The sequence below is a fragment of the Rhea pennata genome, chromosome 1 (genome assembly GCF_028389875.1).
Source record: "Rhea pennata isolate bPtePen1 chromosome 1, bPtePen1.pri, whole genome shotgun sequence".
Taxonomy (NCBI): Eukaryota; Metazoa; Chordata; class Aves; order Rheiformes; family Rheidae; genus Rhea; species Rhea pennata.
This window is the reverse complement of record NC_084663.1, coordinates 148,515,366-148,537,502: the sequence shown is the minus strand read 5'-3', so window position 1 is coordinate 148,537,502 and position 22,137 is coordinate 148,515,366. Positions and strand designations below refer to the sequence as shown.

Below are 22,137 nucleotides of genomic sequence, written 5' to 3'. Positions count from 1 at the left end.
ATTTATTCAGTGGCCTCACAAAGTACGCAAGTATGATGTTATTTTAAAGGAAGGAACCAAATGTTTTTGCAGTGTTCACCGTCACAAGGTAAGTCCTAAGCAGGATCAGAGTTCTGCTCCTTGCACAAACTGCTAAGGAATCTGTCTCTGTGACAGCATTTAGCATTGGAGTTAACATCATCCTAGTCATTGTGACAATTTTCATGCTTTTCTCAAATCTCAGACTTGGCATCTATCAACATTACCTCCCTAAAGTAAGTGTAGCTTGTGGTTTTTATTTAAATGTAGTAAAATTTGCAGTTTTCTGTAGTACTTTCCTATTCCAGAATTGTTATAAGACTGTATTAAAGTCACAGCCCCCAGTCCACGGCTGAACACCTTCTGAACCCAGATCAAGATTATTGTATTGCTCCTTGGTGTTTGACTTGGTAGGTTTTGCTGGCATCAGGTATCGAAGGTTCTTCCAAAATCTGGAATTCACAGGAAGAGATTTATCCTTTTTCCACTTCACAACCCTTTGTGATGGTAAAAGAGAGAGTGATTCTGGCAAGAAACTATAGTCACTTATAGGCATATATTCAATTAATATGATCTTAGTTTTTCTTTCAACTAGAGCTTTATGAAGTCCACTCTCAAGTTCATATATGGCTCTGTCAGAAATGTAGTTCTGGCTCAGTATAATGATTAATCTTCGGCTTTTGTCAATAAATGAATGGATATCATCAACAACAGCTGCAAATTAAACATATATGTGTTATTAAACTAAACTGAAAAGGCATGCACTGGATTGACTTATCTTTTAACAATCACACATCCACCAAAAATCTTTCCCTTATAAAGTGACATGTAAACATCCTGCCTTTAGGAAGAGAGTTATATACTTTACAGATTACAAGTCTGAAAGAATGAGTTCAGGTATCACCAGAGCTTGCTCTTGGAAGCAGCCAAGAGCCCACGCACAATCCCAGGCTATCCTAGACAACTGTCTGTCAGTGGATACATGGACAGAATGGTGACAACAAAGTTTATTGTGCCTCAAGCTAGCTGCCTCTTTGACAGCTCTTTCATAATATCATTAGAATGATTCCACACAAAATCATCAACTGCCAACTTTCCAAATATTCAGTAAACCTCAGTCTACTCCTTTGTTTTTATCATCATGTACCCCACTTTATCACCAATAATACAAGATTAAGAATACTAGTATTCCCTGCTAACTACAACAGGACATGTTATGACAGAGTGCATTCCATATGAATTTTAGATCTTAGATTTTTGTCTTGACAAGCTGTGAATGAAATCAAATGGTGACATCCTTCAAACACACATGCATGTAATGGAATTCTTATGCATAACTTCTTGAACTCTCTGCAGTTTCATAGGATAACAATGTCTTCAGAGACCAGAGATCGATGAAAGATACCTTCTAAGAAAAGACAAAGCAAACGGCTGATACAACCTAAATTAGACACTGAGAGAAGTTGACAATAAAGAGGAAAGAAATACACTACTTTCCCTTGTTCTTATTCCTTATTTCCTCATTCTCTTATTTCTTGTCATCCACTATGGACATGGGAAACTGCTGCAAGGAAGAATTAGATTGGACACTTGGGAAAAAATCTGGTTTTAATACTTAAGGATAGGGAAGAACTGGAACAGCTCAGCTGAAACAAACAGCTCAAAAAAGTTGTGCATCTCCCTTTGGTTGGAAAAATATCAGTCAGGAATGGATAAAGTCAGAGAAAGATTACACCTTGCAAAGAAAAGTGACTGACAAAATTATTTTGTATTTTTAGCAACGAAACTCTACCCCCCAACTAGATTTTTGGACTAAATTGAATCCTCTAGTATCTTTTTTCAAGCATCTATAAAAGGCCATCTATTTATAAAGCATTTAGAGAACTAAATTTCTATGTTATTATTTCCACCTTCTTTTCCCTGAGGCACCCATTACAGTTACAAAGCAGTGTCAACTGCCACACTGAAGATATAGACAAACATAAAAGTAACACCAGGGTAATTAGTACCAGAATCATCAGCTGATCTGCGTGGTAAATGCAAGTTCATTTATAGAAGCCTGCCCTCAGTGAGTATAGAGAAGTTGCAGTATTACTATGAAACATCTGGCATTTTGTATGTTCTCATTCAAGCTTTCTCCATAGTAGCATTTTTATATATTCATCTTGATTCTCCGCAATTAAAGATGTGTGTGAATGTGTGTACATACGTATTCATAAAAATGTATATATAATACACAAAATGTGCACACGCAGTCTTTGCATGAAAACATAGTCTAGATTAACTGAAAAATGTGGCATTTCAATACGTAACACATTTGACAGAACTCCTCCTAATTGCAGACCTTTACCTTTGTGTGAAAATGCTGTGCCAATTTTATGACAAGAACACTCATTACACTTACCTCCTCCAGGAGATACATCCCTCTCAAATATACACAACTTGTAACCAAAATTTTCTTCTAATATCATGGGTAATATATTCAGAGCAAATTCTCTCTCTTCTTCGCTAGGAGACATACAGTCTTTCAGGTAAGACACAAAAGCATCATATTCTTTTCCATCTGAAAAGAAATCATCAACTTTTGTCTTGTTGGCAACCATTAGAAAAAGAGTATGTGACTCACCATTCTGATTTTCAAAATTAGTGTCTCAGTAGCAAAGCATCTAGAAATGGCAGTTTTTCCTTTCTTCCTCAACCAACCTTAAAACAAAAAAATTCCTGGACCAATTTGAATCTGACACAAATGATTCTGATTGTATTTGACAAATATTTGGAAATAATCTTTCATTTCTCCATGGAGATTTTTAAAAATCAGATTAATTTAACCCACTAATTTCAGATTTGGTGATCATGAAAACAAAGGGATTGATTACAGACTGATTTACATTCAAAAAAATGTGACTGCAACCTGATATGAATGTCATAAAAATAGTATTGCATATTTTCACATTTACTGTTTATCTAATACTATCATGTATTGTTATAGAATGGGTACTTGCAAAAGAGAATAAACCAATTTATTATTTTAATAGCTTAGAGTTATAAGCCCATACCATGTTTGCTCATGCTTTTGGCAGTTATTTACAAACATAAAATCCAAGTAAGATCGATTCGGAAGCCAAGTCTGCCATATATGGCAATATCTAATTGAACCTTGCCACAGGATAGCTATCTGGATTGAAAAAACAGGATGAAAAGCTTTGCACCATAGGCAGTGTTTCATTGTTTATCTTTCCTGATACCTTCCCATACATATTTTACAAGAGAGAGCACAAACTAAAGATGGGGAACCCTCCACATTCAAGAGCTCTAGGAACACAGAAGCTATGGCCTAACATCAGACAATCAGTTCTTCCACAGGGGCCCATTTCAGGTTGTCTGAGGTTCCCCAGTGAGTTGATCTGCAGGGAGAGCTAACATCAGTGGATAGATAAGTAACATTAGCAAGCATAAATGACATTCATCCATTATTATGAGATCTCCAACCACTGCAGTTTATCCAAGATACATCCAAACTCATTTAGAGATTGAGAAGGGCTAAGGAAATCTCATATATATGTGTGTCTGTGTGTATGTGCGCGTGTATATACATACATATACATACATATACACATATATACAGCAAATTTGCCTCACCACAATTTTCAGAAATACAGTCACAGATTGAAAATTATATTCAGAATGGAGGCAATTGTCAGGCTAGCTCCTTAAGTCTAGATCACATTATCTGAGCACATGGCAGTGTGCTCTCCTTAAATGCATTTAGTGACAAATCTATTAATAGCCTTTGCAGTAAAGGCAACATTTTAATCTCAAGTACAGGGGCATCACTGAGGTGAAAAAAAACTTTTCTCACTCTACCTATCTGACAGCTCCAGATACTTTACAGATGCTTGCATACTTCTCCATCTTTACTAATGATTTTCCAACTTTCTTACTGAAGTCATACTGTAGAACAGAACAAAACCTAACTATGTGCCTTCTACTGTCTTCCCTAGAGGCAGTTTCTCTACTAAATGCATCTGCTTCTACTGCTCCAGGTGTATAACAACTTACTTTAGCCTGTCAATCAAGTTCTTTTATAAATACTCTTTGCTGTTTCTACTCACTGATCTCATGGATTTTTTTTTCTTCTCTTCCTCATGTTTCGTTTTATACATCCTACCAGAAGCTATTTTTAACCAACACTCTTATTTCACTGTCAGCATCAGACAAGTCATACCTCCAGCAGTGTCATCTCTTCTACATGTGTTCCTATAAAATAGAACTAAGTCAACTCTGAATGTCACACAGACAACCACCATGACTACAGCAATGCATAGAAATATTACAGCAAGGACCATCCCAGTTGTAAATATATGCACAGGCAGATCTTGAGTGTTTCCTGTAAAACAGAAACCCAGAAAAATGTAGCCTTAACAAAATGCTATATGACAAGATCACATCAGTAAATGCTCATGACATCTTAAAACCCAGACAAATCATACTGTTGATGTAAATTCCTCCTAATACTTTGAGCACACTTGCATGCCATTCATCCTGAGATGGAAAAGAATTACAGAATGAGATTACTTTAGAAACTAGAGAAATAATCTTCAACGTATATACGCCCACCCAACACACAAACATAAATGAACTATATGTGTAATCAATAATGAGACTCCAGATCCTCAAAGATATACAGCATCCCAACTTCTGTATATACTGGCTCACCCACTTTATGATGACTTTTCTTGTGGATCTTTATTACTTCCTGTTATTCTCTACCTTTCATCCCTATCTCAGCTCATCCATAACAGCCATTGATGTTCCCTTTAATTTCTTTGGTCACGATCTTTTCTTTTTCTTCTGTCACTACTGTCTTTCAAGCTTTTTTGTTTCTTCATTCAGTTATCTTCCTCCTTTTGATTCCAAATACAGATTTTTCACCATTAAATCTTTGAGAAGCCCTTTGTGAAGGCACTATCATTCCATGCTTGCATCAGTCTGTATTTCATTTTCTTTATTATATACTGTATCTTCTAAGATTGTTAAGTGCTACTTTTGCACTTGTAGAGTTAAATATTCCCTCCCAGTAAAACTGAGAAAGGTCTGAGAGTGATGGAAAAACAGAAATGAATGCCTATTTGCCATGAATCTCCAGACTGTCTGGATTATAAACGAGACGTTTTACTGTATAGTAGAGGTCTGCACTCCACAGCTAGGACAGAGTACCTGACAAGAGAGAAACCATCAACCAGAATGTCTGAGGCATTAGCAGGAATATAAAAGTTTGCTCTTCCCATAGAAGAAAAGTCATATTTTAATTTTAGAAACAACTGCTTTTAGAAACAATGTGGTTCAAATAGAAGACTCTGGGTAACTTTGGGCAGCACCCGATCCAATCAATCCAATGGGTAGGAGAGCACAGGCGAGCTATCATATCAGCTACCGAACATGGTGCAAAAGGATGTTAGTCCGGCAGGAGCATAGCTCAGCCTCCCCGAGCTGTGTCCACAGCAGCAACAGTTTAACCATAGAGCTCTCAAACAGCTGCTCTAGCAAAAGTAGCAGCAGAACAGAAAGAATCAGCCGGGAAATTTGTTAAGTCCCACACTAAGACAGACCAGGGCCATCATAAGCATGCATATGTCTGCACAGATGTTCTGAATCAGCATCCAGTCCTCTGTATTGAGAAGGCTGGTATGATCTACATTAATAATTACATATAAGAAGTATAATTTATAGATTATACTGTACCTTTCTTCAGTTTCACTACTTTTATTCGCATTCCTTCATCAGCTTGTAACATGCAGGTGAAATTAGTACGCATGTCCTCATCTGTTACTTTCTTAATCCGTAATAGCCTTGTGACATAAAATTTGTTTCCAATACTGCAACATGAAAGAATGTTAGCAATACTATCTCTGTGGAAATCTACAACCAGTTGAGAGGCAGTTTTTGAGAAAAAGACTCTAGAATTGAGAAATTCTAGAAGTTTCTAGAATTTTATTGAATTTGCAGTCCATAAAATGCTCAGCACAAAACACATACAAATAAAAGTGCAGTATTTTCTGGAAACCTACTGTAATTTTTCGAACTCTTCTTCACATATTGAAGGCTCATGCTCAGGGACAGCTGAACATTTTTCTGGAAATGTCTGGTTAATTGACCAGTAAAGGCTGGCATCTTCTGGCATATAATAACCCATGAAACCTGTGCAATTGAGTATCTCTTCTTTACCTAAATAAAGTATAACATAAGAACTATGTTATGACTTATATGACTATAAGAATAGTCAGGAGTAGAATTCATGTTCACAGTGCAATAGTTATGTCAGATTTCCAGGTAACACATCCAAGGAGCTGTCCTCCTTTCTAGACTTAGTAGCCTCTACAAAATATATATACTTTCATATATACTCCAGTTATACTGGTGGCAGCTTTGGCATCTGTGCACAGGACTCTATCGTACACTATTACACCGTGAAGTCATCCACTGTCTTCCCTCAGATTAACTCTGTAGCAGCCGGAAGAATTTAAATAGGCCAAAGCATTTCAGACTTCAGAGAATTAAACCGTGCGTGGCAGACAGAGAACAGGAGAGGACACCAGTGCTAAAGTAGTAGTTTTGCAAAAGTGGGAAACTGCTAAAGGGAATTATAACCAATGGCTTATAGTAGCCAAACTACACATCAGGATACAAACAAAAACCAAAACCTTGCTCCTTCCCGAACTCTTATGGAAGAAATTCCCATCCCAGCACCACACCTGATCATCAGCATAATGCTGAACATGTGAATGAGTGAATAAGCCAGTCATCTACTTTGTACCACTTCAAAGCACTAACTGAAGTGAACAGAATCACTTCTTCTAGTCTGGTTAAATACAAGAAAAAATAAAATTAAGAAGACAACTGTAAACACAGAAAAGTAGAGGCAGTAGACTTCAGCGCTGGAGTACAAGATTTGCAAGGCATTTTATTTCAAAATTTGACATAAGAAGCTTGGTTTGGTTGTGAAGTTGGCTTCACAGCTTTAAAATATGATGTCTAGGCTATGCCTATCTATATATCCAGGAAATGCATCCAAAATATTCTTTCTTAAGCTGCAAAACCACATGCTAGTTTTTGTTCAGGCAACTATGTAATGTTTTGTAGTATATAAGGCCTACCCAGGAATTCTCTAAGGAAACACATTATAAGCTGACGGATCAAAATTTATCAGAGTACATGCTTCCAGTGGAACTGTTTAGGAGACTTTACAATACAATTCAGGCAAAAATCTGCCCACCTTACAAATCCAAATCACAGTTGCACAGGTCTAAGAGTAGACCTGAAGTTATAGTAAACTCTATCTTGCAACTCTAACCTTTTTACCTTACCTAACAGCTATTTCCAGGGAAATATTACAGAACACCAACAAAAAATATGGAAGGCCATGGACTTTGCTCATCAAAACTTCCCTTCACTCTCCATCAAGTCATCTGCCTGATTACTCACCAGGTAGCTTACAAAAAACAAAAAGGAACCTCTAATGACTTTATTAAAGCAGATAAGAGATGGTAGATAACTGGTTCATAATCATTTTTCTTATGCTGAAACATGCTGCCTTCTAAGGGTGTGTGGATCAGGCACAGTAAGCATAACTGAGCAGGATGTGGGAACAGAGAGAAGTGGTTACTGGGAGGTTAGGAGATACAAGGCAGTATAGGATTAGGGTATTGGCTTTCGAAGAATGCATTGGTAAGAAGGAAAGAATTAGCACCTGAGTTCCTGGCTGACAAAATGAGATACACATAAGAATTACAAAGGAGGTACCACATACGATTTTGGAGAATATCCAGTGGAGGACTGGATAATCACACAGGAAAAGCCCTAAGGCACATGGCAGAAAAAAGACAGGTAAATTATGTTTTAAGAATTATTTACAGTCTCAATCTCAAAAACCTTGGATGGTGTTCAATACTGGAATCCTGCAGGCCCCGTTATCTAACCTGTTCTTACCTATATGTATAGTCAAGGTTTTGACTTTTGACATGTAATAATTTATTTCCAGTGACAGATCTGCTTATTTGTATTGCCAGGACTGTCAGCCCTCACATTTCTCATTTCCCTGCAGAATACCATCCTAGACTACATCAAGTATTAGGGGGATTACTCAACATTATTGTTCCCTAAACAAATTGGTCTTCTTTCACATATCATTCTACGGAGTTTACTATCTCTAAAAGGAAGCCATGGAAAGCTGGTTTATTGTAACCACCATTTTCTGTTGCTGATCATAGCAACAATCTCAGCTTCTGCCTCTGTATGAGGGTGAATTTAGAGCACTTTTGTATCAGTCACAAAATCCACCAGGAAAATGTAATTGCATGTGAAGACAGATTAGACACAGGAGGGCACACAGACAATTCTTGATTTGATTAAACTTAACCAGACAATCAACAATAAAGAGATGAGAACAAAAGCACATATATGTAGTAACAATCACAAAGATTCTTATACAAATTTGATACCTATTTGCGTTTCAACTTCTTCATCAAGTCCAACTATCTCCAAAGTTACAGACTCTGGTGCATCTAACAAAAAGAAAATTTGTTATTGCAGTTATTGCAGTTTTCTTATCTAACACAGTAAAAATGATATATTTGCTTAATTTCTAAAACTAATCACATAGATTCCATCTAATTAAAAAATAAATACCTGGACCAAAACAGTATGACCAACAATTTCACATTACTGAGTAGTTTAAAACATAGTATGTCCTGTTGAATCTTTTTCAAGTGCATACATATACAGTGTACAATTTACAATGACTAGAAAGACTCTCAACCAAAACTCTTGATGGATTTATTTGACTTGCTGTGGCTAATTTTGATAAAACTAAAAAAAAAAAAAAAAATTACAGGGAAAAATATACTAAATAAATTTTCCAAAATTGATAGCCGGTAGCAAACTTCTGCTTCTGCTTTTTTATGTTTGAAATTACTGCAGAATGTACCAGATCATTATTATATATTTATCTAATAAGAACCGGAATTAAGAAATGATAAAGCACATCCATTAACTCCTAGGCAAATAAATTTAGGAGGAAGCTTTTTCCACAGTAAGGAGAACTTAGAAGTATGGTTCAAAAATTTCAGAAAGCTTTCTTACCTTCTTCTACTACCAGACGAATTGTACTTGTGCTGTGGAACACCTTTCCTTCATGAGTGATCAGAATTTTACAGGTGTATATCCCAGAGTGCTGAATTGTTAAAGTTTTAAAATCCAGTTCCCGCTCTGTTTTATTTTGATAGTTCTTACAGTCCTATATCAATGAAGACAGAAAATATTATTTTGTAGCAAGCATACGTTCAAAACCTGACAGAAGATTAAATGATTTTCAAACTAAAATTTCAGTGAGATTGTAAAAAAGCAATGGTGATGCTTATCTGACCTAAAAGAGATGGAGGCTCAATTTTCAGACATGGTCACCCAAATGCAATATGTGAACATTCGACTTAGTAGAAGTTGAGAGCACTGGCATTCCAGGTAAGTATCCAGGTATAAAATATTGTATCTGGACTTTAAGTGCACTCATCTGTTTTGTCAAAACCATGGCTTGGATCTGAAGTGTGGTCTGTCTATTACCACAAGTGCTTTCCTAAAGTGTCTAGACTGCTGAGAAGCTTTCATTTTAAAGCAAAATGTCTAAGAACGTGACCCTCTCAGGGGTGACAAGAATTGGACTCGCATCTGTTTGTCCTCCCTACACTTTCAATAATCTCTGATTTTTTTTTCTGCAAAAGAAGAAAATCTTAGTGGAAGACATGGAAAGCACCTGCTAAGTGAAATGTCCCATGAAAACTCAGTAATATGTGGGTCTAAATCACCTTAGACTAAGAAGAGAAATGGATGTTTGTGCCACATTTCCTGGAGGCAAGTTTACCACCAGGCTCTTACACAAAACTTTGTGTCATCATCCCCACTTTATCTCCACTCAGCGTGTTAGGAAGGCTTTAAATATGTTCACTAGATCAAGCTCCTAAGGATATTTAAGCATAGACATACCTGTTTCATGTATCTCAAATAGGATTAGGCATGAGAACGGCATTACTTCATTCAGTTTAGCCAAGAGATAAGTCAGTATGCTCCTTAACTGAGGAAAACATATCTAGCTATGGCCTCTGAGGCCTCTAAGGATGAGGAAGCAGGACTGAAGTTCATTCTATTGGAATAATTCAATGCTAGTACTTAAGCCACCTAAGCCCTTTTCTGGAACTGAATCAATGCTTAAATGAGTGACTAGTATTTGTGACTCCAACTGATCAAGTGTGCTAATCAGCACACCTGCAAACTCCTGAGAGCAATAATGGATGCTAGTGAAGATGCTGAGTAGGAACAGGCTGGAAGAAAGCTATCCAGGATGCTTAATTCAATGGCTGAGCACAACAATCAACAGTTACAAGTACTTGCCCAACTATTATCTTGTGCTCTGATGAAAACTGTAGTACAGAGAAGACCAATGATTTATCTAAATTGAACAGAACCAGATATGTTACACATTTTGCAAAAAATGTCCATAAACAGCAAATTTTACAACTTCCCAATTACTTTACAAGCACATGCTAAATGTAAAATATCTTGGCACCTCATTTAGTGTCAGTATAATATATGTATTAGCAAAGTAGCAGCTGGCTAAACCAACCGCTAGCTAAATCAACAGAGGCATGCATGTCAGATCTTTTATCACTTCTAAACTACTAAGGTATCAATAATTTCTGATTACAGGTACATTTTTCTAACAAATCTGAGAGCAGAGAGAAATCTTTTTGTTTCTCTGTGTCTAAAGATTTTTCCTCAATTACCAGAGAAATTAAATCTTTGCAAGGTTTACAAGATTTGCAGATGCTTCTAGAAATCTGTTTTGTAATTTGTTTTTCCTACATCAGATGTTTTGTTTCTACAGCCAATGATTTGAGTGACATTGTTTCAATAACTACCTTGTACCACATTATACTGTCATTTTCGTTGACAGACAGATCACTGCATTTCAGTGAATGACCATTTCCAGCATTTTTAATTTCTGTAGTTAAGTGATTTTCATTGAAACAGCTGCTTTTATTTCTTTGAAGTACATTCAAGGTCCACTTCTGAATTGTGAAATTTTGTTTTCCATCACTATGAAAAAAAACACAGAATCAGTTTAGGAGATTTTTAAGGACTGTAGCTTAGTGAGTTACAAAATAAAATAAAAATAAATGCTCTAATACATCTGTTAGGTTAAAAGTATGTCAATACTGAACTGATTATTTATATTCCCTTTCATTACTTTTCCATCCCCAAATAGATGTTTCCCAAAACAAAAGAGGATTTAAACTAAATCATCTATCACAAAACCTTTGATAATGCAATTGTATCTATGAAATATAGCAACATATATTATATTCTCCAAAAAAATGCAAGCATCTATAGTGTCATGTTAAGTTACAAGTGAGTATGAAAGAGTTTTAGGAACTTGAATCAGGCAGCAATCTTACAGGTGTAATTCCTATACTTTGCTAAGATTTAAAGAGCTAACTGAAAAATATTATTTGTAAGAAAAATGTCAAAAATTAGGTGAGAAACTCTGCTGTTGTTCACAGTTACATTACTCATTGACACTGTGCAGAGAATCATCACTTTATCTGTGGAAATAATTTCTAAATCATGCAATCTTGTGAAGTACAAAATCAATTATTATGGAATCAAGTATGTCTGCAAGAGAAGGCATTTGGGAAAGGATACCTCTCTTTGTCTTCCAATGTCCACAAATCAGAGATTTACGGTTAGCTGGTCATCCCAAATTGACTGCAAGAGTCAGAAACTAGCCTTTCTCCAATAGGTTTCATTACATTCTAACGTAATATGTATAAAAGGAGAGACAAATATACTCTAATCATGCTTATTTTGACCATCTAGGAGCTGATTGTGATCCTCCAGACATTTACTAGGTGCTATGCACATATTTCTCTTAAGACTAAGATTATAGTGGTCAGTTACCTCATTGTTGGATATGTCCAAATATATGACCACCAGGAGAACAGAATCTGGAGGAGTTCTGGTAAAGTTAGGGCTTGAGGTAAAGTTGTAGGTTATTGTAAGCTAATGGATGAGACTTCCAAAATAATGTCTAAACCACAGCTTTCAGGCTTTTTCCTAAGTAAGTAGAGTCTGACAAAACAAAAGCATTAAGCACAGAGCACTTCCCTCTGGCTTCAGAGATATCTTTAAAAATAGGTTTGAATCTTTCTGTCTCAAAAAAAAGAAAAAGGAATTGTTCCCAGGGGAACTGAAACTAAACAACAGTGAGGAGTCATTTCACTGAAACGGACTAAGGGGACAAAACAACTGAAATGGAGAAACAAGCCTGATGAGCGTATTGACTTTCAACACACTGACTTTCAACATCGTTCTTGTGTGATACGTCTTTTGCTGTTACAAGAGTCAGAAGAACAAGCAGACCGTCATTTATATGATGAATTTAGCTCAGTCTTTTTTGGCTATGAGCTCTCCAACAGATCTGCTTTGTTCACCCTTTTTAAATTTTAACTTTGTTTTAGTCTCCTTGCTCTGCTCCCTCATTTGAGGTACTCACTATTCACAGTTGCATTGACTAGCTAAGCCAGAACACAGTGGTTTGGTTTCTCAATCAGTTAACTATGGTGTTATAAACAGGAAAAGCCTTATCAAAACATTTTCATCAGAGATATATTTGCCTGAGTATTCACAGTGGGCAGAGTCTATCTCACCTATTCCTCACCACCACCGTTACACATTTAAATCAGAGGTACTGATCATAGTCAGCAGTGGGATCCCAGGCCACAACCACCCTTCTAAAACGCAGTTTAGATGACCTGTTTTATAAATCTGTTTTAGGACAAGATAATCTGGCCTAGAAATGTCACTGTCTCTGACAACAGAAGCACCTCAGAAAATCAGCTTGGATGTAGATAGCTATATTTGTTTACATAAATCTCACCAAATACATAGTCTTACTTAGGTGTCACACTTCTATCTAAATACTGCCAGCAAAGTAACAATGGATCTAACTATAAAATACATGGAATTTTATTATCTAGATTCAGCAAATGGAAGAAAGTCATCAGCAAGGCTGCATGTTCCCCTCAGCACTATCTCAGTACAGGGGCTTTCTTCTGTGATGGTATTTAATGAAATCACTTCAACAAATACGCCTTAAGTTAAACCAGCTATTTCAGCTATTGAGCCAAATCTGGCCTAGCAAGAAAGGTGAAATTTCCTAGAAGGTGACAAAGCCAAACCTATGAAAATTAAGTTGAATTTGCCTTATATCTTTTCCATTTCTCTGACATACACATGATTTTCAAGAAAAATGTGCTGTTACATTGTTTACATTGTATTTCTATCCTGATTTTCACTCACTGATATTCTGTGGTCATGCCACACAGGGAACAAAACCATTTCTGGCTTAACACCTTTTAATACCCCTCCCCAACCCACATAGAAACAACAAAAATTAGCTTGACTCAACAAAGGTTACAGGGATGTGAAAGCCCTTAGAGTAGGTAATTCAAATTTACCTTAAAGACTGGACACACATCCAATTCTATATCATCCCTTAGAAATTTCACTGCAACAATTTCGTATTTTCTCAATATTTCTAGCTATTACAATAAACTGACACTTTGTCTTACAAAGTACAAGCCTAAATCTAAAAAAGCATATTGCCGTTGCTTTCAACAGTTCTAGTCACATTACAAAAGTAAGTATTAGAGCCTCAATATGTACCTCATATTTCCATACTTTTACTGTTTCAGGAACCTGTAAGTTCCCTCAGTTTCAAGATCCCTAATACAGAGTAGTAAGATGACCTGTTTTTTTTTTTTCCATTTTCTGTTTTTTTTTTTTTTTTTTTCTGACAACCACAGGATATGGGCCATGAAAAACTAGGTACATAACAAACCTGCCAAAGATGTGTGACACATTTTCTGCTTATCACTACTGCATCAAATACACATGAAATATTTTATTTTCAAGAAATGTGGCTGAAGATGTACAAACTTATGCTCATTGATGAAGCCTATTAATATCTGGATTTATGTCCTAAGCCTACTGTACCAACACATATGTGCAAAGACACAAACCTGTACACACACATACACACACACTTTAGCTGTCTATGCAATGTGTCAGTAGGATACTTCTGCTTTAACTGGAAAACTGATTCTTCTTTATATCAAAAATAGATGGATAATGCACCATAAACTCATCATTAAACCATTTTTACCTCTCTTTTCTTGCACATTGTCAATTATAAAAAAATCAGAAAAAAATGACAATTATGTTTTTGCAAAAGCTGTTCACACTGTGGTGTCTTATTTTTCTTGAAACTCCACAGTATGTTTAATTAACATTATGTTCACTAAAACTGCCAAAATAGTTACCAGCATTTTAATAAAGCATTTCTCACATAGCTTATACACAGATATAAATGCATTATTTGAAAATAAACAAAAAGATTATGAAAATATACTTAGAATATGTGCTTTTCAGAAGAAAAGCATCAATTTCTAAATTCTAAAAAACAAAAGAAAGATCAGTTCTAATCATCATTCTTATTAAAACTGAAACCAATTCTGTAGTCACAGTAGTCCACCATTTTTCCCTTCAACAGAGACCCCTAACAGTCTTCCTTCACTATACAAAAATAATTTTGCAAATAATCTTCCACATTCACTGAAATGTAATTACTTCAAAATGCTTGCCAGTTATGAGAACTATCAGACAAATAAGTATCAAGATCCCATGTAAATCCCATGCAAAATTTCCCCTTATCTACTGTTCCAATGATTAGAACTGTGAAAAGTTACCACATGAGGAATTCAAGATTCTGGCACATGCCTTCATTCTGATTTCTAACAAAAACATGAATATTTATCAAAGTCTAAAAGAAGGAAATTCTTAAAAAAAATAATAATAAATAATAAAAAAAAAAGAAAAATACAGTTGTTTCAGATTGGTGCTTTTTAATCCAGAAACCTTTTTGCAGAAGTAAAAAAGTGCTTTCTTCCAAAACTGGTTTTTAAGATGTGGTATCATAATATAGTGTGATAAAAAACGAAACTGAAAATTGGCTTCATAATGGAAAATCAAAACTCTTAATTCCAAATGAATACTTTAATATAATCAAAACCTTTTTTTCATAATTTCTGGCTTAAATGAATCAGCAAAATCAAGATACTTTGCAAAGGATTCAAACATTTTTGTATTTTCCAATAGTTAATCATCTTACCAACTTTGTCTTAAGTTTTACTTAAGATTTTTTCTTCTCATTTCCTTCTTCAATATGTAAGGTTGCACACCTCAACTTCAAAGTTTATGTTTTTATATTAATTTTACATAGTTCTTGTAATTTACTGTGGATTTACTGCTTTATGCCAAACTCTTTGAATGATCACAAACCCCAGGGATTGGGAATTAAAGTTTGGGTTGTCAAAACTTTCCTCTCACATGTTCTTTATTTTAGATTTACTAAGACAACCACCTTTGCTAGTCTGTTGATTTAGGTATGCTCCTCACCTATCCTTCCACTTGCCACAATAAGTCAGAGAATGCTTTTTATAACATTTATGAGCTGCTGGCAGTGGAGTTGTTAGATTAAATAGCTTTTTAGTGCCATATATAGTGAAGCGAGTATGTAGGTGACTGACCAAAACCTTCAATAATATCATAAAACCAAAAAGCCAAATTCAAGATTTGATATGAAAAGTATCATAACAGCGGAAAACCTTGTGTCAGGTATATCTAATGTCAACCTTTAAATGTCCAAATTGTGCTTCACCTCTGCTACTTCAGACAGAAGTCTGACTCAATAACCTACTGCCACTGACATTATTGTTGTCAACACTGGAGAAAAAGTAGCCAACTACCATATTTGTCATCCTTAAAGACAATTCCCTTAAGATCAGGTTTGAGATACACCAGTAAAACTTTGCTCATGCTTTACGTACTATTTGATGAAGCAGGGGCCTAACATTGAAAAGAAATCACTTAAAATAGAAAGTAACGCATAAATAGTAATGAATATTTAGTAATGAGTAATACTATTGAGTATTTTTGCTCTACCTGGAGAATTTCCCCTTTTTATACTTAGCATTTCAGATGGTATGACGCAGAACTTTTAAAAATATGAACAAAATCATAGTAATAATACATGGAAAAATATACATTATGTTTCCAGGTTCCAAAATAGGTTTAACTTAAAACCATAAACTATCGAACTGATGTCTACTGTGTTATTAGAGAAATGTGGATAGAATTTTCATTATCTCAGTCACATTACTAAACTGTAGCTTTTAAGAAGCAGTCAAGAACCTTAAAAACATTCCTTGAGAAACAGCACACAGCATTAAGCATGACACACAACATAATTTATTTAAAATAAATAGTTACTTCAGTTGTAAACAGCAAACTATAGGTGTGGTTCAAATTAGTCATAAGAACTCCATGTAAAAAAATCTTGATTTACTCCTTAGTCTGTCAGTCTTTCTTCATGATCTAATAAAAAATACCACAAACAAGTGAGCACCAACCTTATTTTTCCTTGTGACTCACTTTGTTCTACAGCAGTAAGAAATCAAATCCAATTATTTCATTTGTTCTTTGAGTAGCTCCAAGTTATGAGAAGTTTTGCACAGAAGTCAGAGTTCAGATATGCTACTCTTCTTTTACTGCACCATTAGTCCCATTAATTTACTAGGTAGGCCTCATATCTTGCATTCCACCTGTTAAAGTAAGGACGAATAGGTCTGGTGCAAAAGACAGGCAAATGTTTCCTATTACTTGGCAGTTAAGATTAACAGAACGATTGCCTATCACTCATTTTGCTTAGGTAGTTAATCGTAAAACAGCAGAATTGCTCACTCCTTTACCAAAAGTTCATAGTTTTGAAAAGCTACATCTGCCTACAGCTATTTGTAAATACTACAGGTCTGCCCAAATGGTTATTGTGAAACAATGTGGAAAATGACACCATAGTCAATGTAGTTCCATGTACTTGCTCTGTACAGAAGCCACTAACAACATGAACCATCATACGGAAATTGTCTTCTTAATAAACAACTGCAAAGGCAGGATGTTCATCCACATGTTTGTTTACCCACCTGTGAACGACAGAATAATTCCCAGAGTCACTGAGTTCAACTGGCCAAAACTCCAGAAAATTCATTTGTGAAACAATTCTGTGTGTATCTTTTATCAGCTTCTGCTTTCCATTATTTTCTTTGTACCAGTTTATTGTGTCTTCTGCTCTCTGAAAACGTTCTTGCATTGACTCAGGAAAGCAAAGGAAAAAGTATTCCCCTTCTAGTATATCAATGGAGGCACGAAGGGGACACAGCTTCTCTTCATAGAAAGATGAAAAAAGACACATTAGGAAGCCATATACTTATTTCAGATAATGAGGTTAGCCTGACTGTAATGTGTTCTCATCTGCAGTTGGTTTTTTTTAATGAGATTTTCTTTCAGTAGAGTAGTTTGGAAGTATTAATTTATTTCAGCAATATTTACTTCAATCTGAGAACTCAATTTTCCAAGTCTGTATTCTACTTTACTCAAGCAAAACTAAAAAGAAAAGGAGGATGAGAAATGGAAATTTCCTTATGATTCTTTCAGTTCAAAAGTATGAGAATCAAATGAGCACAGATGGCAGAATCTGGCCTCCTATAATAAAGCAGCTGCCACAAACGGAAGGATGAAGGAAAAATTCTTCACACATGATTTGTCTTGACAAATATGGTTAATCCTCAGAACTGATCAACTGTCATAAAAAGAGATGCTATAAATTAACATTTGCATTTTCTTATCTTCTTAAATAAAACTAAATTATTAAGTGGCTGTGTTTCTTAAAAACTTTAGATTGCTTCAGAAATCTCTCTCTCACTGAGATAGTGCAAGCAAAATTTCGTCTCAAAGTCTACTTTTCCAAATACAGAAAAGGGATCAGGGTCTACCATAAAGAATCATGAGAAAAATAAGCCTTCAGCCTCTATTTCTCCTGAGATTTCCAGAGATTATCACAGTTTAACAAATACTGTGACTATAGGGACTAAAGGCACAAAAAGAAGCAGATTCATTCTCTTCCTTGCTGTGCTTCTCCATACGGCTATGCTCCTATACAACATCATCAGCTTACCTCCAGGCAGCATCTTGGTTCTTTTCCTTTCATAACTTTGTTATTTATGAAGAGAACAAAATTCAGAACTACGCTGAAATTAACAAAACATTAAGATTTTATTCTTAGATTTGCCTTAATACTTCTGGTAATAAAACTCAGAAGATCCAGTCATTTGCCTGATTGTCTCTCAGTATGCAAAAATCTCAACAACTTTCAAGAACACACCATTTATTCAGCAAATATTTACGATTTTACTGTTGAAGTGAGGACATAGACTTACTTACCACTGGCAGATCCAATGATAAACATTAACAAAAAAATCACAAGAGGCATTTTCTTGAGTTACCTATCACTTCTTCTCCAGAAAGATGAAAAGTGTATTGCTCTTCGTGGTACTGAAAGCCTAAAAAAAAAAAAAAGGATTTGTAATTCATCACAAGTACAATGAAGTGGGCCACTTCAAAGCTTGTGATCAGTGTAACTAATGGCTGTTATTGAATAGGAATTTCCAGATGGAAAGTTACTCATTTTTATCATAACAGACATTTTCATGTATTAGGTCAGAGAGTTTTCTTGGCAAGATTTATTTAAATTCAGAAAACAATGCAGGGTTTCCTTCCTCCATTTTTTCATTCATTAGATATATTGTGTACTCCTGATTAAAGCTACAATCTTAATTATACAAGTATCCAAACTTAGATTCCAAGTCAGTAAACAGCTACAATTGAATAGGATAGCACATTTTTCCCATAGAGTTAATCTTAGCAAGATTAGACCTTACAGAAATACAGCTGCTGGAAACCTTGCTTACCTTCAGTGAGAACCTCACAGAGTTGTCAGGTTGGACACCTTGGTGTTCAATTGTTTGAGCCTGTTGGAAAACAATTACATGCATAATTTTGTCTTACATTTTCATCTACAGAACAGATAGGGAACAGCACTGAGAGGTTCTAATGATTCTATTGAGGAGGGAGGATGAAGAAGCTCCTGTTCAGTTCCTTTATACGTAGTCAGTAGAGCTTCCAAAGACAAATGCAAACCATTACCAAATAATACCCAGTGTGGAATATCTCCAATGAGACTCCTCAGAAAAGTAGTTCCCACAACCCATAGCACAGCCAGTGTTAAATGTACCTTTGTTTTGCTTACAAGACAACAAATTAGGTGCATAAGAAACTCAGTTAACCCTCCACAACCAAGACACACAACCTTCCTCAGTTACTGAGCCAAAATGTATGTACAACACGTATGTAAAACAAATGTGATGCGCAGACAAGAAACACGTTTCATGGACAGCTGACAGAAGAAATCTGTTAGAATTCTACTTCTTTGGTTTTATTACCTAAACCTCTTGAGAACATACTTATTAACTGTTATAAGACACCACCTTCTGACTGATTAGAAACTTCTCTTGATTTAAAGCAGTCAGATGTCGGATGTTGTGGCTATGGCATTTAAAACAGTATTACATAAAGACACCAAGATGTGCAGCTGCTCTCTCTCTTTTATTGTTCTGCCCAGTTCACTATAAGGATGCCCTCATCCCATAAATCACTCTAAGAAGATAGAAGAACTGTATCACATCTCCTTTTTCAAACTGAGTGATAGATGGACCCAGATTACACAGCACCTAAAAGAAACTAGATGCTGCAACAAGCAACTTTCAAGTGGTCACACAGTAAACTCCTCAGACCCGGTTTCAATTCCCTTCTACATATGGAGACTCAAAGTCTTACATTTTACAAGGCAAATTGGGCCTCTTTATTTTCAATTCTTGAATTTACTTTTGTTTTGTTAATTTTTCCCCCTTGTGAAACTAACCTATCCAAAAGAAATAAAATTGTTATGGACCATTACACTAAGAGCCACTACATATAGATAAAATCATAAACAATCAGATTTTAATTCTAAATCCTATTATTTGTTGGTACATCATGTCAGCACAATAAGAGAAGTTTTGGTGAACACAGAGCAGAGCTTTTCATTCCTTTAACAGAAATTAAAATACACAGTTTTACATAAAACACTCAGTAATAATCAGATCTGAGATTCATGGCTGCCAATAACAGGCAAAGCATACATTCTTCATTGTATTTCCACATTGCTGCTGAACTTGATCAATTTGTCTGAAATTGTTCTGCTTCAGACTAACACTATTCATATTTAAATCATACGGCTTGCAGTACTCTACCATGAAACACCAGGAAAGGAAAAAAATAAAAAGAGAACTACTCTTGACAAAACTCAGCTAAAATAGAAACATTTAAGGAACAAAACAAGGCTTCTAATTTTCAGAAAGAAATGGGGAGATATTTTAGAACAAACACTCTCTGCCAGTGCAGTAAAGATGATAGCAGAATACAGAAACATCCAAGCAACAGGCAAAACGCCACGGCAATAGCAGGGAATGAGAGTTTCAAACTGCTGTTTGAAAACAGTTGTGTGTGAAGCCCAAAGCAACAGGGGGCTTAAGCATGTTTTTCAAATTTCATATATGCTCAAAGCCATTGTTGGATTTTTAATATAAAAGAAAAATGGTTCTAAAAAATCATACCAACAAACCAACAAAAATTTTGTGAAACCAACAAAAATTTAACCAAACTGAAGGTTTTAAATTCTGTAAAATACATTAATGATCTCTCATGAAATAGATAATTAAGCATCATTACAATTATTCCTCAATTTCCTAGAACCTCAAGAAAACTTCGGAATGAAAAGGAGCTGATACGTCAGCTCCTTTTGGTCAAGTAACTCATTTCAGTGAACACTTCTGAAAACCTGAATTTGGTCCCAAAGCGTTGTGACTTCCTTTTTCTTTAAAATCAACAGATTCTTCTCAATCTCAGATGGTTTGAGCAAACATTTTGGAGTCAAGTGAGCAAATCACTAATCTTACCTCTTTAAGAATGGCTTCTTGTGGAATTTAAGTCTTTTTCAAATGGGACTATACACTGCTGCAATTCATTCAAAATCCATGAAGAAAAGAAAGATCAGCAAAATTATCTTAACCTTACTGGGACTAAGCAACTTTCTGCAAGGATTATTAGTTACCAGTTAAAATGAAAAAACACCTTTATTTCAAACAACATTAATGAAGGTGTTTACTCACTGTGCAAATCTTGCCAGGATGACAGCTGAGGCAGAGGTAATCCCCCAAACTCCAAGCAGGTACAGCTTGCATTAACAAATCTGGGCCTTAGTTTATCTCTGCAACAGAGAGGAACCTCTCTAACTAAGAGAGACAACGCAAAGACGGCTCAGTCTGAAAAAGAAATCCCCAAACAGGAAGAGTGGAATTTGTCATTTTGTGAACTGATGACTTCAGGGAGGAAACCAGAAAAGGCTGCTATGGGAAATTTCTTTTTAGTGGCATTGATTGGAAAGGTAGTAGTAGGTTAAGCTAACTTTTCTAAATGAGGCACTTGGGGTCCATATAACTATTTTAGGAATCATCTATTCCTGCCACCAGCTCCAGTGGATTTAAAGCTGTTTTTCCTGCTCCGAAGACAGCCAGGCACGAGGGGAAGGTCCTGGGCCATGTCAGCAACGTGGCACGTGCTGAAATAAGCCCTCTGCAGGGCTAAACTACTCACAACTTTTTTTTTTTTTTTTTTTTTTCGGGGGCGGGGGGAAGTAAAGTACATCCAGGGCCCCAAGGAGAGCCGGCGAGGCACATCCGCGCGCTCGGCGGCACCCGACCGCCCCTCAGCGCCTGCCGCCGCCGCCGGGCGCTTCCCGCCCGCCGCCTGCAAATGGCGGCCGCCAGCATGGAGCCGCGCGAGGGGCGCCGAGGCGACCCCCCCGCCCCGCCCCGGCCCCGCGGCAGCCGCCCCGTCCCGCTGGCCGGGGCAGAGCCGGGCGGGCGGCTCCCCGCCGCGGAGAGGCCGGGCGGGGCGCTGCCCCGAAGGCGGGAAGCAGGCGCTGCCCCGGCGGCCTTACGCCGTCCCTCCCTCCCCGCG

At 36.3% G+C, this 22,137-nt stretch overlaps 1 protein-coding gene across 1 annotated transcript; it reads right to left on the bottom strand.

The window, feature by feature from the left end:
• Positions 1-21,674, bottom strand: IL18R1 (interleukin 18 receptor 1). The gene is made up of 12 exons (XM_062575144.1): positions 21,288-21,674; positions 18,990-19,049; positions 18,463-18,581; positions 17,166-17,406; positions 10,986-11,163; positions 9,157-9,310; positions 8,517-8,579; positions 6,087-6,243; positions 5,761-5,894; positions 4,244-4,405; positions 2,423-2,581; positions 1-732 (listed from the first exon to the last, which is right to left on the bottom strand). Exons 3-12 carry the CDS (start codon positions 18,509-18,511, stop codon positions 332-334), a joined length of 1,698 nt encoding a protein of 565 aa, XP_062431128.1. The 5' UTR covers positions 18,512-18,581; positions 18,990-19,049; positions 21,288-21,674; the 3' UTR covers positions 1-331.
• Positions 21,675-22,137: the final 463 nt, after the last annotated feature.